The 15,037-nt window shown below is 37.6% G+C and overlaps 1 protein-coding gene across 1 annotated transcript; it reads right to left on the reverse strand.

Moving 5' to 3' along the window:
- Nucleotides 1-96: 96 nt before the first annotated feature.
- On the reverse strand, nucleotides 97-14,528 carry ric8b (RIC8 guanine nucleotide exchange factor B). The gene is made up of 10 exons (XM_082181956.1): nucleotides 14,338-14,528; nucleotides 12,380-12,427; nucleotides 11,620-12,237; nucleotides 8,113-8,207; nucleotides 5,089-5,239; nucleotides 4,913-5,008; nucleotides 4,663-4,807; nucleotides 4,389-4,533; nucleotides 4,113-4,232; nucleotides 97-1,071 (listed from the first exon to the last, which is right to left on the reverse strand). Exons 1-10 carry the CDS (start codon nucleotides 14,419-14,421, stop codon nucleotides 966-968), a joined length of 1,608 nt encoding a protein of 535 aa, XP_082038082.1. The 5' UTR covers nucleotides 14,422-14,528; the 3' UTR covers nucleotides 97-965.
- Between the last annotated feature and the right edge of the window lie 509 nt (nucleotides 14,529-15,037).

Genomic DNA, 15,037 nt, shown 5'->3' on the forward strand with positions numbered 1-15,037 from the left:
AGGTTTAGTGTTTTCATTGACCTAGCATTTCTTTGGATTTTTATATTCAAGGGCAATATTACGAAAACCATTAGAAAAGTTTCTGCATGCAATGAGTGAAAGACTTATAAGATTTTATTTTATTGCAAATGATTGTCTGAAATGAAAAACAAAGCTTAAGTTTAGGGAAATTTAACAATTTATACAAGTTTTACAAAGCCCCTTTACTCAGCTGACTTTTATTATAGTGGTTATAGAAGATGAGTATTTAGAAAATCTGAATTTAATTACATGCTTTTGTCTTGTGTAGAAAACCGAACATTAGAAAAAGGAAAAAAATTACACCGACAGCATTGAAAAAAAAAAAAGGAAACGAATACATAGTATATAGAAAACTGTGTAGCTAAAATATATAACATTAGAAAAGACAGATAATTGTTTGAAACTCAAGGCTTAAGTGGTAGAGACACAAAAAAGCGCATTTTGTAAAAACATTTGAGTGCAAAACAAATAATGTAAAGATCTAATGGCTTGTCTTGGCATATAACATTTCAAAAGCCATTCAGACATTTTGAAGCGTTATAAAACCGGATTCTTCGATTTGTGAACCAGCAACAGCCACAGACCGTAATAATAAATACAGCTTTTAAACATTGATTTGTAAGAGTAAGGTTATAAAGCCTTTCTACTTCATCATTGAAGACCAAGTGCATTTACTTGTTCACAAAGACACGTGAATAAGTCCTACTTAACACTTCCATCTGATACATCACATTTGATGTCTGACCACATCCAGATATCTATTTAAACTTTTCTGTTTCTTTTCTCTCTGCTCAATATGTACTTCACCATATATGTCCCGATTTGAAAGGCATGCCCCTCGTGCAACAAAAGTAATTGAAGTTTCGCCTTGTGTAAGGAACAGTTTGTGAGACTGACGGTTAGCCATCAGCAGCGGTGCCTGTAGGGTTTGGGTGAACTCCAGTTCAGTCCGAGTCACTGCTGGGTGGTGGGCTGCACTCGTGGATAGCTTGTCCTAGGGGCGCTAGTGTGCCATCTCTCCTCACTCCCATTGGTCTGATCAGTTCTTTCCTGTTGAAAGAGAAGGACAGAGCTCAGTACTTTTGCATGTTGTGTGCTAATTCAGCTTTGCATGCTCACGTCACATGCAAATAAGCGTACAGGGAGATACAACCAGCTAGAATGACCAAGTGCAGTGGAAACTGAACCAATTTCATTATGTCTTTGCACAAAAACGAAAAAGCACACAAAACGGAACTGCAATCTACACATTCTGCAGTCTAACGCTACATTTCAAATAAATGCTGTTCTTTTAAACTTTCTTTTCATCAAAGAATCCTGAAAAAAAGTAGCATTGTTTTAAAACATTAAGCAGCACAACTGCTTTCAACAACATTGATACATTTTAATAATAAGAAATGTTTCTTATGCACCCAATCAACATCATAGAATGAGTTCTGAAGGATCATGTGACACTGAAGTAATGATACTGAAAATCCAGCTTTGCCATCACAGGAATAAACTACATTTTAAATTATTTTAAAACAGCAAACAGTTCTTTTACATTGTAATAATAAATACAAACTCCAGCAGCCGTCATTTACCCTACATATTTATTGTGCTCACACATCTTGTCGATTTGGTTTTTCGGGCCACTAATTTGTCACTACAATCCACCTGCTCTTTGAAAGAAACCCTTTGTACTGACCATTGTAGCAGCATTCAGTTCTGTCCTCTAAAGAGGCCTGTTGATGTGTAGAACATCTTTCTTTCCCTTTACATCTGGCCAAATAAGAGCCCTTGGAATCACAACCCTAAACCCCCCCCCACCAATCCCAGAGCAGTCCTGCACCCCCACAACCACCACCTCGGCCCTGCAGTTTAATTACAGGATCAGTGCTCATTCTAATCTCTTCAAAGCCTGGCCAGCTCCTCCACGCTAATCCAATTATATCTGCACTGTGTGTCACCAGCACACCCCGAGATGATTCATCAGAGTATTAGCCAATCAAAGCACGGCCAAAAATGATTAATAAGAGCATTATCCAATCAAAGCCATCAAAAAGCTCATTTGCATTCACTTATGTCATTCATATACAGATCAGCTGGTAAACACTTTACAATAAGTTTCCATTAGCTAACATTAACTAAGCATAATAAATGCTTTAGAAGTATTTGCAATTGTTTGTTCATGTTAACATAGTTAATGTTAAACAGAACCTCATTGTAAAGTGTTACAGATAAATTGTGTATAAATGCATAAAGAGGTATTAAACGCTACTAAATGGAATAACATCTTATAGCAAACACTTTTTGAAAAGTTATCTACAAAAATGCAAGGAAACAAATTACTGGCTGCAAAGGAAAACCTTGACGTCAAACACGAGTCATGGTGACTGTAAACAAGATAAGTCGACTAGAAAGAAAACAGACATTTCCACTGCGTCCCTCGAAAACCAGAATGATCTGTCATCCAATCAACAGAATCTGCGTAGATCAGCAGCCCGAGCAATTGTGTGTTTACGTACGTACGTACGTCTGTGTGTGTGTGTGTGTTTGTGTGGATATGGGGTGGAGAGTCAGTACTAATTGGACAGCAAGTCAAGCAGCAGACACAGGGAGGGACATTCCTCCATGGACATGTTGCGTCTCCCCAGCAGCCGTAGCGGGGAGCACCAGTGCCCTCCCTCTCCCACACAACACCTCCTTCATCCTGATAAAAAAGAATAGGAGGAAGAGAGAAGGAACGAGGATTCATTCTCAAAGACAGGAATCTGCCTCTCTTGGGCACACGCTGCTCATTACGACTCAAACACCCTATAGATGGACAATGACTCGTCCTCTTGTGTTTGCAAACTTATTTAACATCACCCGGCAGCTAACGTACATACGCGCACCCCTAATTGAGCCAGTGTCTCAAACCACTTCACGTCCGAGGACAATGTCTGGCACCCCGACTGAATAAAACAGGCGGCGTATGAAAGAGAACCACGTATATATGTATTATGAAACCTCAGTGTATTGTACAAAAGAGCCTGAGCCCGCGACCCCACTGTGTGCGCCAATTAGCTGGTAATTAATGCAGCGGGGCTGCGGTGGCCGGTCGGTGTGCATTGACTCCTGTTGAATGTGGAAGGCCAGCTGTAAATGAGGCAGAGGACGATGGTGGAGGATTCTTGTCTTAATGAAGCGGTTGGTAAGGAGCGCGCTGGGAGCAACGGCACTACACCTCTCACCGGTGTCTCGCTAGTTTACGCCGCCGGTTGTTTAGGAAAAGGTCAACATGAATGCGGCCCTGCACATATCCAGCCTCCAAGGAGGGTGATGAGAAAACAAGCACAATGCTTCTAGCAGATGGAGTCACCTATGAAGGCATTATGAACCGGTTCGCACAAGATGATGAAAAACAGAAAGAGCCATTGACTGATATTAATGAGCAAGAGTAAAAACACAATGGCCAGAATATACATTGCAGCAAATAAAATGGAAAAAGTTTGGTTTCATTTCTGCTTATTAAAACATTTTAATTTCTACTTAATGTTAAAGATTGATGGCTTATGCCTGAATAAATCTTAATTTTGGTGTTTAAATTGGATCACTTAAAACAATAAAAAAAGGAAAAAACTTTTTTAGGGCTGTGCAATGATTAATCACATCCAAAATAAAAGTCACATCCAAAATAACATAATATATGTGTGTGTACTGTGTATAATTATTTTTTATATAAATACACACACACATGTATATATTTAAGAAAAATGTGTTATGTATATATAAAATATTTATATTTCTATATAGTACAAATAATCTATAAATATATATATATACACATTCAAATATTAAAATATTTCTACTAAATAATAACACATATTATGTAAACACAAACTTTTATTTTGGATGTGATTAATTGTTGCACAGCCCTAAAAAAAAATACAAATACAGCTATAATAATATAATAATACTCTCAACAATAATAGTAATTATAATGTTACAACTACTAATAATACTGATACTAATAATGTTAATTAGAAGTTTCTTATTATTTCAGAATTGTTACTATTTAATCGCATAAATGATTAATTGTAAAAAAAATTATTAAATAAAAAACCCACCTTGATAATTCATCAATCATACTGACAAGCTTCTGGGCTTCATATTCCTTCTGCTCCTCTGTCATCTCATCTATGGGGTTTGGCATCGGGTGCTCTATGTGACCTGTAATGGGGTTAATGCTGAAAAACACAGGAAAAAAAAAACAAAAACAAGAATGAGTGTTACAATAATCTAAGAATGCAGAAAGAAATGCAGGATTGCTGAGGAAAAATATGATACAATTTCTTAACTTGAACTAAGACCAGCCGTTATTGCATACATCAAAATGCACTTACAAAGGTTTGGCTGACTTGTATTCATCAGTGTCAGAGTCTTCATCAGAGGAGTACTGCGTCTCTCCTCTACCTCCGGCCAGCAACCCTCGTGCCATCAACAGCCCCGCAGCATTACCATAACCAGTGTACTTCAACAGATTATCCACTGCATCACATGACCAACAGGAGACACAATAAGCTCATTCAATATTAATTATTGTATTTTAGATTACAACTGCAAGCAATCCATTCAAAAACAGACAATTTCAGACATTAAAAAAAGCACAGCTCTCACCACTCTCTTTGCAGAGCACAAAAAGGAACTCGGCCGCCCCCTGTTTCACCGCCATGTCAATATGAGTCATGAGACGCACCAGTTTGTTTCGAACGGTGCAGCCGATTTCTGGCCTTTCCTTCACGTCTTTCAAGGGAGGCAACACCTGCACAGCAGCAAACAAAGAGAACACATTCAACTCGACTAAATCTTTACTTTAGCTGAATATCAGTAGAAGTGAATTACACTGAGCATGGACTCGACCCTGCACCTTAGCCTTGAAGTATCTGCGGATGTCCCTGTGGTATCTCGAGCTCTCTGTCATCAGACTCAGCACAGGTGTCAAGCCTTCTTTATAGTTGGAACCCTGAGTGGATAAATACACATGAAGCATGAACGAACGCAACAGCTGAGGAAGCTTGCAGGTGTTCATCAGAAGTGCAATACCTTGTCTATCCTCTTTTCCATAAAGTCTAGCAGCATCTGCACTGTGTCCATGTTCTTCCCACCATACTTTTCTATCCCACCTTGGACAGGGACGTCTATCAGAACATCCAGGCACTGCACGGGAAGGTTACTCAGGAGATTTATGGCATGACTAGAAGAAAAGACAAATGATAAAGGTTAAGCAGTGCACACAATAAGATGAGAACACAGCATGCAACTCTTGAAATAAGGAACTTTTCTTTGAAGCTGGCCTTTGAGAAGAAAGTTTTCCCTAGAAATTGATACTGTCGTATAACCAACATGCAGAACAATTAATTTAATAATTATTATTATTATTATGGAGTGTCTACAATAAGTGCAAATAGCCCACCTTGATGGCAGAGGCTATTTACACTAACTCCGCCCACTGATATCTGACAAAATTACAGAAGATGCTGGTTAGTCAACAGTAGCAATAGTGTCGGGGTAAAAAGCACGTGGCAGAAAAAATCCACCTAATGCTGAACTTGCTCTACTCCCTTTTCCCATCACACATCAGTTAATTTATTTTTAATAAAAATTAAGAAATATTTGAAAAGTGGAGATAAAGTGTCTAACTTTAGGTTGGGGTAGGTGTAGGTGTAGGGAGGGCTTTATTGTCACAATAAGGCAGCACCCATTTAGTAATTTTATTAAATATAATTATTTATACTATGTTATAAATGTTATAAACTATGTTATAAACGGACAGTCCGGACAGCAGAGAGGATTATTGGTGCCCCCCTGCCAACCCTCCAGGACCTGTACTCTTCCAGAGTGAGGAAGAGAGCAGGTAAAATCATCACAGACTCCACTCACCCTGGACACCCCCTGTTTGAACTGTTACCGTCAGGACGGCGACACAGATCACTGGCCACAAGAACATCCAGGCACAGGAACAGTTTCTTTCCACAGGCCATTTCCCTTCTGAACACTTAACATGCCCCCCAAGGCATATGCCTGTAAGTGCAATACTCCCACTGTCTAGTGCAATATTCTCTTAACTCAGGTGATATTTATATTTATATTATTCATACTACTCAAAATACTGTAAATATGTTCATAATCTGTAACATGCACTAGACTCCCACTGTCTAGTGTAATATTCTTTAACTCAGGTGATATTTATATTTATATTATTCATACTTCTCAAAATACTGTAAATATGTTCATAATCTGTAAATGTTTATTCAGACTAAACCCAACTGTGACCCCTTTTTTTTTTACTTTTTATACTATTTTTATTTTATTTTTTTTAAATATATTTTATTCTTAGAATTTGTATTACTATGTTTCTTGTTGTATTTGTATTTGTATATGTGCACTGGAAGCTTCAGTACCAAGAAAAATTCCTTGTGGGTGCAAGCACACTTGGCAATAAAGCTCTTTCTGATTCTGATTCTGATTCTGATTCTTATCATTGCATACCGTTTAAAGTACAACAACACTGAGGAGCAAATAGTATGTGCCACTATTTATAAATATAAATAGCATCTAAATACTATTTACACTTAAATAGCCGCTGCCTTATTTTTATCATTAATGTTATTGTTATTTATGCAATGTTTTTGCAATATAAATGGTAAATTTATTAAAATTATATAATAACAATAATTACTGTTATCGCAAATTGTCAAATTTTTCTTTGTTTTGGGCTAATTTCTAATTGTAAAGCTACATATTTCTCAACTGAGAATGATTGACTTATGTAAAAAGTTGAATAATTAAACACGTTACATCATCTGGGATTAATCGGATAATCAGATTGACATTAATCTCCAACATTGGACATACGTTGTATTGTGGTTGAAAACGAAAATTGGGTTGACGTCAGAAAACCAACATCAGTCGGGTTTACGTCAGAAACCGACTTTCATTTCCAAAAAAAAAAAATGCAACCCCTGCAACCAAAATCCTCCTCTGACTGGCATTACTACTTTCTACTCAAAGACCTTGACAGAACTGTAGTGGAGTAAATGTACGATATTTGTCTTTCAAATGTAGTGAAGTTAAAGTAAAAAGTTTTCAGAAAAAATAAAAGTAAAGTACAGATACTCAAAAAGTGTACTTAAGTACAGTACTCAAGTAAATGTACTGTTACTGTCCACCTCTTTTGCTATATCCAGCAAAGTAAACCATCAGATTGAAGGGTGATTCTCACAAAACTGTGTTTTCTATTTTTCAAGGTAAATTTAGGTCTTTCCAAGAAAAAGAAAAAACTCCAAATAAAACAAGGAGTCCATTTAATTCTTAAACACATGCACACGCAAAAAAAAAATCTTTTCAGAATTCAGTGTATACGTACATGTGCAGTGCAACTGCAAAGAGCTTGATAACATTTTAGACAAGTCAAGTTGTGATACCGAACAGGACCACATGGAAATGCCAAAAAAAAAAAAAAACTGGAAGTACCTTGTGCAAATAGATATAATAAATATTTGTATGCCACTATCATTAGTTCATTTTATTATCTTCTCTGACGCAAAAGAACATTCAACATACTCATGTCACGTTCTAGGAATGTGATGGCGGCAGACAGACATGAGCAGGCATTCTGAAAACACTGAGGGGGGACCTTCAGTCCATGGACACAATTTGAATAACAAAGACACATCTACTGACCAGGACTGGTTCAGCACATTCAACGCACTTTGTTAAAGGGGGAGCGTAGAGTTAGTCATTTCAGAGTGCTGTAGAATGCATTTAGAGAGGGTAGCATTCCAGGAGTGTGAAAGGGCTGGTGACGGCACCACCGTGGGCACAATGAGTCAAGCCCAAATAAACGGGTGGGAGTTTCAGAATGCGTTGAGCTGTCTCGATGGGGCAAAGGGGTGTGTCATTAATCACTTGGAGAAGACATCTCATCATTCACATTCACCGCACTTGCATTTCTTTTGCTTTCTGGCTCACTGGAATACTGGTTTTGAAGCAATTACAAAATACACAGGCCTAGTATACAGAGAAAACAAACTGGATTTGGCTGTCAATCTTTCAGAATGGAAGTACCTGTGAGCCTCCTCTGTTTTATCTTCAGTGTGTGTCTTAAGCATTAGGAGATGTCTCATGATGCCTGCAATGAGCCGAAGCTGGTGGTCACTGTCCTATCAAAATAAAGGAGAAATTGTGTGAGCGTTAAACCAAAAAACTGTTTCACAACCATAGCAGACTGATGCCATGTTTGGGCTTCCTTTACAAATTAAACAACCAGAGAGTTAAGAGGCAATGGAGAGATCTAGGGACTGAGAGATCCACTGGCTTGAGAAAAGAAAGTACATCTTATGTCAGGGTGATCCTGACCATACCGAAACCAACAAAAGGTCAGGCAATTGAGACACACTTAGCCTTACTTCAGTAACTATTCAAAGGGCTGAGAACTCTGGAATGTACCAATGTTGTTTCATCTACTTGGTGAAAGGGTGGGGGTGGGAGCTTTTAACATTTAAAACTAAAATTTGTACATTTTCTCAAAGAAAATGTGAGTGGTTCTTGCACGTACAAAACTTCCAACCACAATGGTAGGGGTGTTGTTGTGGGTGATCAAAATAGCGCACTCACAAGTCTTTATTATATTTTGGTTTCTAGATATGGTTTTGGCCCCTCATTTAATGTGAATCAGTGGCTCCATATCTGAATATGCTAACTTCCATACTATATAGGTAAGTTCTGTCTGAATACGCAGCACTATAAAATAGTTAGTGAAAAATACCCAGATGATCTACTACTTTGGCTGAGATTCTGAATTAGCAATCAGTTTAATTTACTATTCCATGAGGCTATGAGAGAGGAGACGTCATATTCATGCTATAAATGGTGGAGAATACAGAGCGCAGCAACGTGGACTCCATACTTACAGAACAGACTTTATCAATGGTTGAAAAGTTCTCCAAAAAATGCAATACATACTCTGACTACATAAAATGAAAAATCCTGCACACTGAATTTGCTTTTTAGAGTATCATCCACCAGGTAAAAATCACACGTTGGATAAAGCCAATGCATATATGCAGTCCTAAGAATGCATCTCAGGACACTGACTGTTTCTATTGAAAACCGGAGCTTCGAACAGCAGCTGAAGTGATGCAAGGACTTCATCGATTTGTGATTGGCTTTTATTTAGAATTTGGAACGTATTTTGCCATGTTATGCATTGCACTTTCACCTGTTCATATTAATACGAGTGAGCCGTCTTGGTGTATACATAGTCTTTGGTATAATCAGGCATCATGGTTTTAGTACAAATTGTTAGGCAGGGTTATTATAGTTTAGTCATTAAATCATTTTCATTACTTGAAATAAAACATTATCTGAAATAAAATAGCTGCTAAGGCAACATTTCTCATTTTCATTTAGTTTAACTTGATGTACTAACATTTTTTAATAAAAAACATATATAGAGACTATAAACTATACTGTAGTAGTCTCTCAACAATAGTAGCATAACACTGTTGCTAGATGACAAAAATAATACTTAAAGGTACAATACGATTTTTGTAATAAAATTTTCAAAAACCACTTTCACAGTGTGATATATTTCATGCAGTTGTGTACTTACATTATCCCAAAAGTTCCCAAGGATTTGTAAATCCAGAGAAATTCCAGTTTTTAATAATGGCTCGTCCCTTGTCATTGTCGCCTATCAATGACGTAATATCTGTGCTATCCTCAGTTTCCACTTGTAGAAACCACAGAAACAATACATAGATTCCTCATTAATGAGGGCTCTATGTATGCATATCTATGATACAATATCTCACACACCGCTGTTGTGTCATTCAGTCATCATTGTTCACGATTATAGATTGGCGAGTACAGAAAATCCAAAAAAAAGTAAACAGATCAACCGTTTTGAGGAGGGGAGAGCTTCGCAACAAACTTGGACTTGATCTGTCGACAGAGATTCTACTCTCGCATGTGTTTTAATAGATAGGTAAGCAAATATATATTATTTATTGTACACTACAGTTATATTGCACTTTGTTTGTTCTTCAGAAACACCTTTTATCAAGTCTGGTGACCAAGTCTATGGCAGTGAAATTAAGTAGCCTATGTGTTGCACAAAAATATTTTGCCATTAGTTGCAAATACTGTGGGTTTGTTCAAATGTACTTTTAGTACGATTGTTTTAAACGTGTAAAACTGCGCAGCATTAACCCGCCAAATCATTTGACAAATATTCACATTAGTGACAGGCTAATATAGCATTACATTTCACGTTCCTGGCAGCTAATTTATTACGATGACGTAAAGTGTGATCAAACATACAGGTAATACAAAAACTAATTTGTTAGCTGATATATTTATTTATATAATTCGTGAATTCTATACATCTCTGGATGGTGAAAACTACATCTCCCATAGTTCCATTCTCCTTCATAGCATCATCAAGCTTCGTCTTTGTTGTTGTTTTGAAAATGCGACCTCTGGCGGCGAAAAAAATTACATAGTGTACCTTTAAGTATGCGTAATAGTAATAGTGATGATATAGTACCACAAATGAAGCCATAACCATCATTTGCGTTCTTTAAAAATGTACAAAGCACTTTATAGACATTTCAAACACGTTACAAATAGGCTGACACACTGCTGATTATCACAACAGCTTTATCACTTTAACTAAATCTAAACATTGTGGATGTCAAACAACAGTGGTTTAATGATCCAGAGACATGAGTATCTTGCCAAAGTTAATGAAAAGAGGACAACAGAGCATTGGAATTAGATTTTATAAAGTTTGGTGTTAAAAATATTAAAGTCAATGAACCTACGATCTGATTAAGGAGAAAGAAGCCTGTCTTTCCTCACTCTGCTGGGGGCAAGAGCACCAACTCCACTCAGCAAGCATCAATTATTCAACAGCAGTATAACAGGAAACCTAAGCTCTGCGTTATCCTCCATTCTGTTTTTGGTGTGAGATACACAAGCGATTTAAATCTTATCCATCTTTGTAAATTATTTACAGTATCTATGTTTTTCAGGTAGGTGTAACAGTATATGACCTCAGGTTCAGAAATGTAATAAAATAATCAAATGTAAAATAACGTTGCGTGGTCTTTACTGTATAAATTAAACAGATAAATCCTTGACGAAAGTTTAAAAAGTTATTCAGACAAGAGCAGTGAGTGATTTTCTCGTTGTCTTTTGTTGTTTGATTAATATTAACGACACCGTCAGCAACAGGATTATTAGGATGCTGTCACTTTAAGACCTGCACGGATCCTGTATATTGGATCTGATACTGTACACAAGCGAGTCGTGACGATGCAACACTGGCCCGTCAAACATTCCGAGAGTCGTTCATGTTTGTTCACCTTCATGTTCTCACAACATTGCATTGTTAGAATTTATGAAAATGATACCGGCCTACTGGTAATTGACACCGTTTCATATACTCGCTTAGCGAGAGTTAACTTCAGGCTCTGTGTGGATATAAAAATATATAGTGGGTATGTAAAAAGCATCATAAAATAGACATAAAATGTTATTTTGCTGTTCTACAAATACTGTTAATCTCACCTCATCGTTCGAATCAGACATAGTGATGTTGAACAGAGCTTTAAGGGCTTCCATGGCACGATCGTTGTTTTCTGGTGAAATAGGCGGGGCTTCTGGATCAGGGGGCGCAGCCTCATATGGCCCCACCCAACGCACATTGAGGGTGCGTTCCAGCACGTTAGTGAGCAGCCTGACTGCACCCATCTCCCTCCGAAGCGTGCCACGCACATCTGTCCGCAGGGCGGAAAGCAGAAACAGCAGCCGAAGGGAGAACAGGCCCACCTCATGATGGGACGAGTTGACCGAATGCAAGCAGGCACAAAGGCCCTCCGCCAACTGCAAGTCAGCTCCCACCTGCTGTGCCGACACGCTGTTGAACACCACGTTGCACATGCACTTGAGGGCCTCCACCACAACCCTCTCCTCCTCTGCTGACTGCGCCACCTCTAATGGCTCTCCGTCGTGTCCCGCCACACGGATCCGGGCCAGCCCTGCTAGAGTGAGGATGCCCTCTCTGGTGCCTACGGGACCAAGTACACGCTTGTCTCTGGACAGGATGCGCAGGGTCTCCAGGCAGGTGCTTTGGCAAAGTGGAAGATCTGACCGGCGGAGAACTGTGAGAAGACCCCGACACAACTTCTGCAGAAGGGACCACAAAACACAAGAGGTTAAAAAATGTCATTGATCGTTATAAATAAAACAAGGTACTACATACCGAAACAACACGGAACACACCATACTGAGATACAAAACATAATAGACCATAAATCTGTTAACTCACAATTCGTGCATCCTCCTCTTTGTGGTCAAAGGCGAACGTGTGGCTGTTCTGAAATGAAATGAAAACATGACATGAGACGATATAAATCTGGGATAAACAAGTCCTATGTTTGCATCCTTGTAAAGTCATAGAGTAGCCAGACATGAGTAAAACAGTTCACTAATCCTGCTGTAAAATTCTAGCTGGTCTAAGCTAGGGACACGATATGAAAATTTTGGCCGATGCCGATACCGATAATTCTTTATATTTGAAAGCCGATAACCGATATATTGGCCAATAAATCTAAATCCAAATTTTTATATAATTTTTGAGAGCCTGATTACAAAAACAAAAGTCTCACCATTAAAATTCATGTACCAAGCACACAATTATAATGTTCTCATTATAATTTTATGTAGCCGACATGACAGACATGTTGCACGTAAAAGTTATTCCGATCATATTTCAAGCAATTCAAAACCATCATGGCGAACAGTGCGCATCTGAAGGAAATAATACATTTATCGGCTTTAATATATCGGCCAAATTTTCTTATCAGGCCGATAACAATAACATTAAAAACAAACATATATCGGCCAATACCAACATGGTGGCCGATAGCCTATATCATGCATCCCTAGTCTAAGTTAGTTGATCACCTGTGATATTCCATAAAGAAGCTTGACCAAATAAAGGCAAGACACTACAGGCAAAACCATTGTTTTTAAAAGCACTGGTCAATTTAGAGATTTGGGGATATTATAACTTATATTATATTAAATATGTCAGTGCCATTGTTTTTTTCCACAAGATGTAAAGTTTACCAGTAATGTTTTTTCTAAGGGTGTTTATAAAAGCTAGCTACTTGTCCTAATTTAATTTAAAATTAAAAGTGAACTAAATTAGTTAGTCTAATCCTGGCTTAATCTAAGCCCCGTCTGTGAAACCAGCCCATAATCTATTAGCCTCTGTAGATTTCAATTAAAGTACATAGTTTAAAGGCAGTTTTTTTCCCCTCATGCACAGATTCAGAAATCTCCACTTCAGTAGCACTTACATATGCCAAACTTTATAATTATAATAAATAATTTGGTCTAAGATGATGGTCAAACAACTAATGACTATCTTAAACCAGCTAGAAACCAACTACCATGGCATGGTCAAAAGTAAAGCAACCAGTTTAAGATGGATTTACCAGCAATACATCTGATTTGATTAATTTAATTAGAATTAGAATAAGTAACAGTATCAGTCTCTTTCTAAAAACTGTAAACTAAATGTGGTTTATTTCAAAGCATGTATCGAGGAATAGGTAAAGGAAAATCCTGGAACGTTAACGTTACCCTGGAAACATAAAAATTGCATTACATTTCGACGTCATTAAAATCATTGTAAACACCGAATATATGGCTAACACACCAGCATAATTCATACAGGCATGTGTCGTTGATAAACTGGCAGTACAGTAATATTTCCAGCAGTATTTTCTGCTGTTAAGTTAACTTACCTGTCTGACAGCTGTCAAGCTAACCTACTTTAGCCTTCCATAACTTGACGTAACTTAACAACCAATACATAAGTTCATTTCTACTCTATTCGTCAGCAATTACCATTTCTGCCCAAGAATTCACACACTGCTCATACATGGGGGCAAATATGGCATTTTTGTTTAAAAACAGTCATGTTGGAGGTAGCAAATAGGTTCTATCATGGCTAACAGCTGGAGGATGCTAGTTTACCATCACAAGGCGAACGCCTCTTGGCTTTAATCATCGCTAAATACAAATGAAGTACATGTTTAAATTTCAGAAACAAAGCATTTATTTCGCAGAGATCATAAACCTTTTTGTTGGTTCACACACACTGGGTATATTGAGATTAGCGAGCGGCTAACGTTAACTGGCTAATAATCATTTAGGTTACATTGCTAGCGCGCATTAAAACAATATGAGATAGTAAGCTAACAGCAGCCACTTTACCTCTGTGTTATACTTCTGCAAAAGCTTTTCAACCGCCTTGTCATCTCCACCGTCGATCTCTGATAGAATAGCACTTAAACTCATCTCTGAATGTTGCTTTTGCCGTTCACTTAGAAACACTGCCAGTCCTTCTCACAACAACAGAACAGATGAGAGTTACACACCTCCTGTTTCGCTCATCTGTTCAACTTTCACCCGTTAAACGTCACGTTTCTCGCCTATAAGGCACATGCCAGTAATGAGGATTTCCTCAAACAAAGTTCCCTGGATAGTGTCCAAATGTACCAGGTCTTATAATATAATATTCATTGTACACTGGAAATGTTATAGTGGCAGTGGGAACAGCAAGACTATAAAAATATATAATATAATATAAGTTAAAATGGTAGTTTTACAACATTGGGCTGAAAACTGTCAAACTGTCAAACAAAATTATAAAAATATAATAATTAGTCAAACTGGTTAGGATGGTTAAACATATTTTATAACGTGATAGCTGGTCAACCAAGCTAGATCCAAGAAAACCAGCTAGAGCTAGAAACCAGCTACATTGTTCCAAAAACACAGATAGTCTTTCCAACAAGAAATAGACGAAAGATTACTTGATGTTTAGAATGTTTTCTGGACCAACATTTTCAATAACTTAGAATATAAATATCACCTGCAGTAATAAGAGCATATAAGAAATTATCTGAGGGTT

The sequence above is a fragment of the Leuciscus leuciscus genome (assembly GCF_965113295.1).
Source record: "Leuciscus leuciscus genome assembly, chromosome: 10".
Classification (NCBI taxonomy): Eukaryota; Metazoa; Chordata; class Actinopteri; order Cypriniformes; family Leuciscidae; genus Leuciscus; species Leuciscus leuciscus.

Bases quoted from the DNA above. Each gene is read 5' to 3' on its own strand.
- ric8b (XM_082181956.1), bottom strand. From the start codon at position 14,421: ATGAGTTTAAGTGCTATTCTATCAGAGATCGACGGTGGAGATGACAAG. The intron at 5,009-5,088 runs GTATTGCACTTC...TTATCCACTCAG, and splicing joins TGGAAAAGAGGATAGACAAG to GGTTCCAACTATAAAGAAGG. The intron at 4,233-4,388 runs GTAAGTGCATTT...TGTGTTTTTCAG, and splicing joins TACAAGTCAGCCAAACCTTT to CATTAACCCCATTACAGGTC.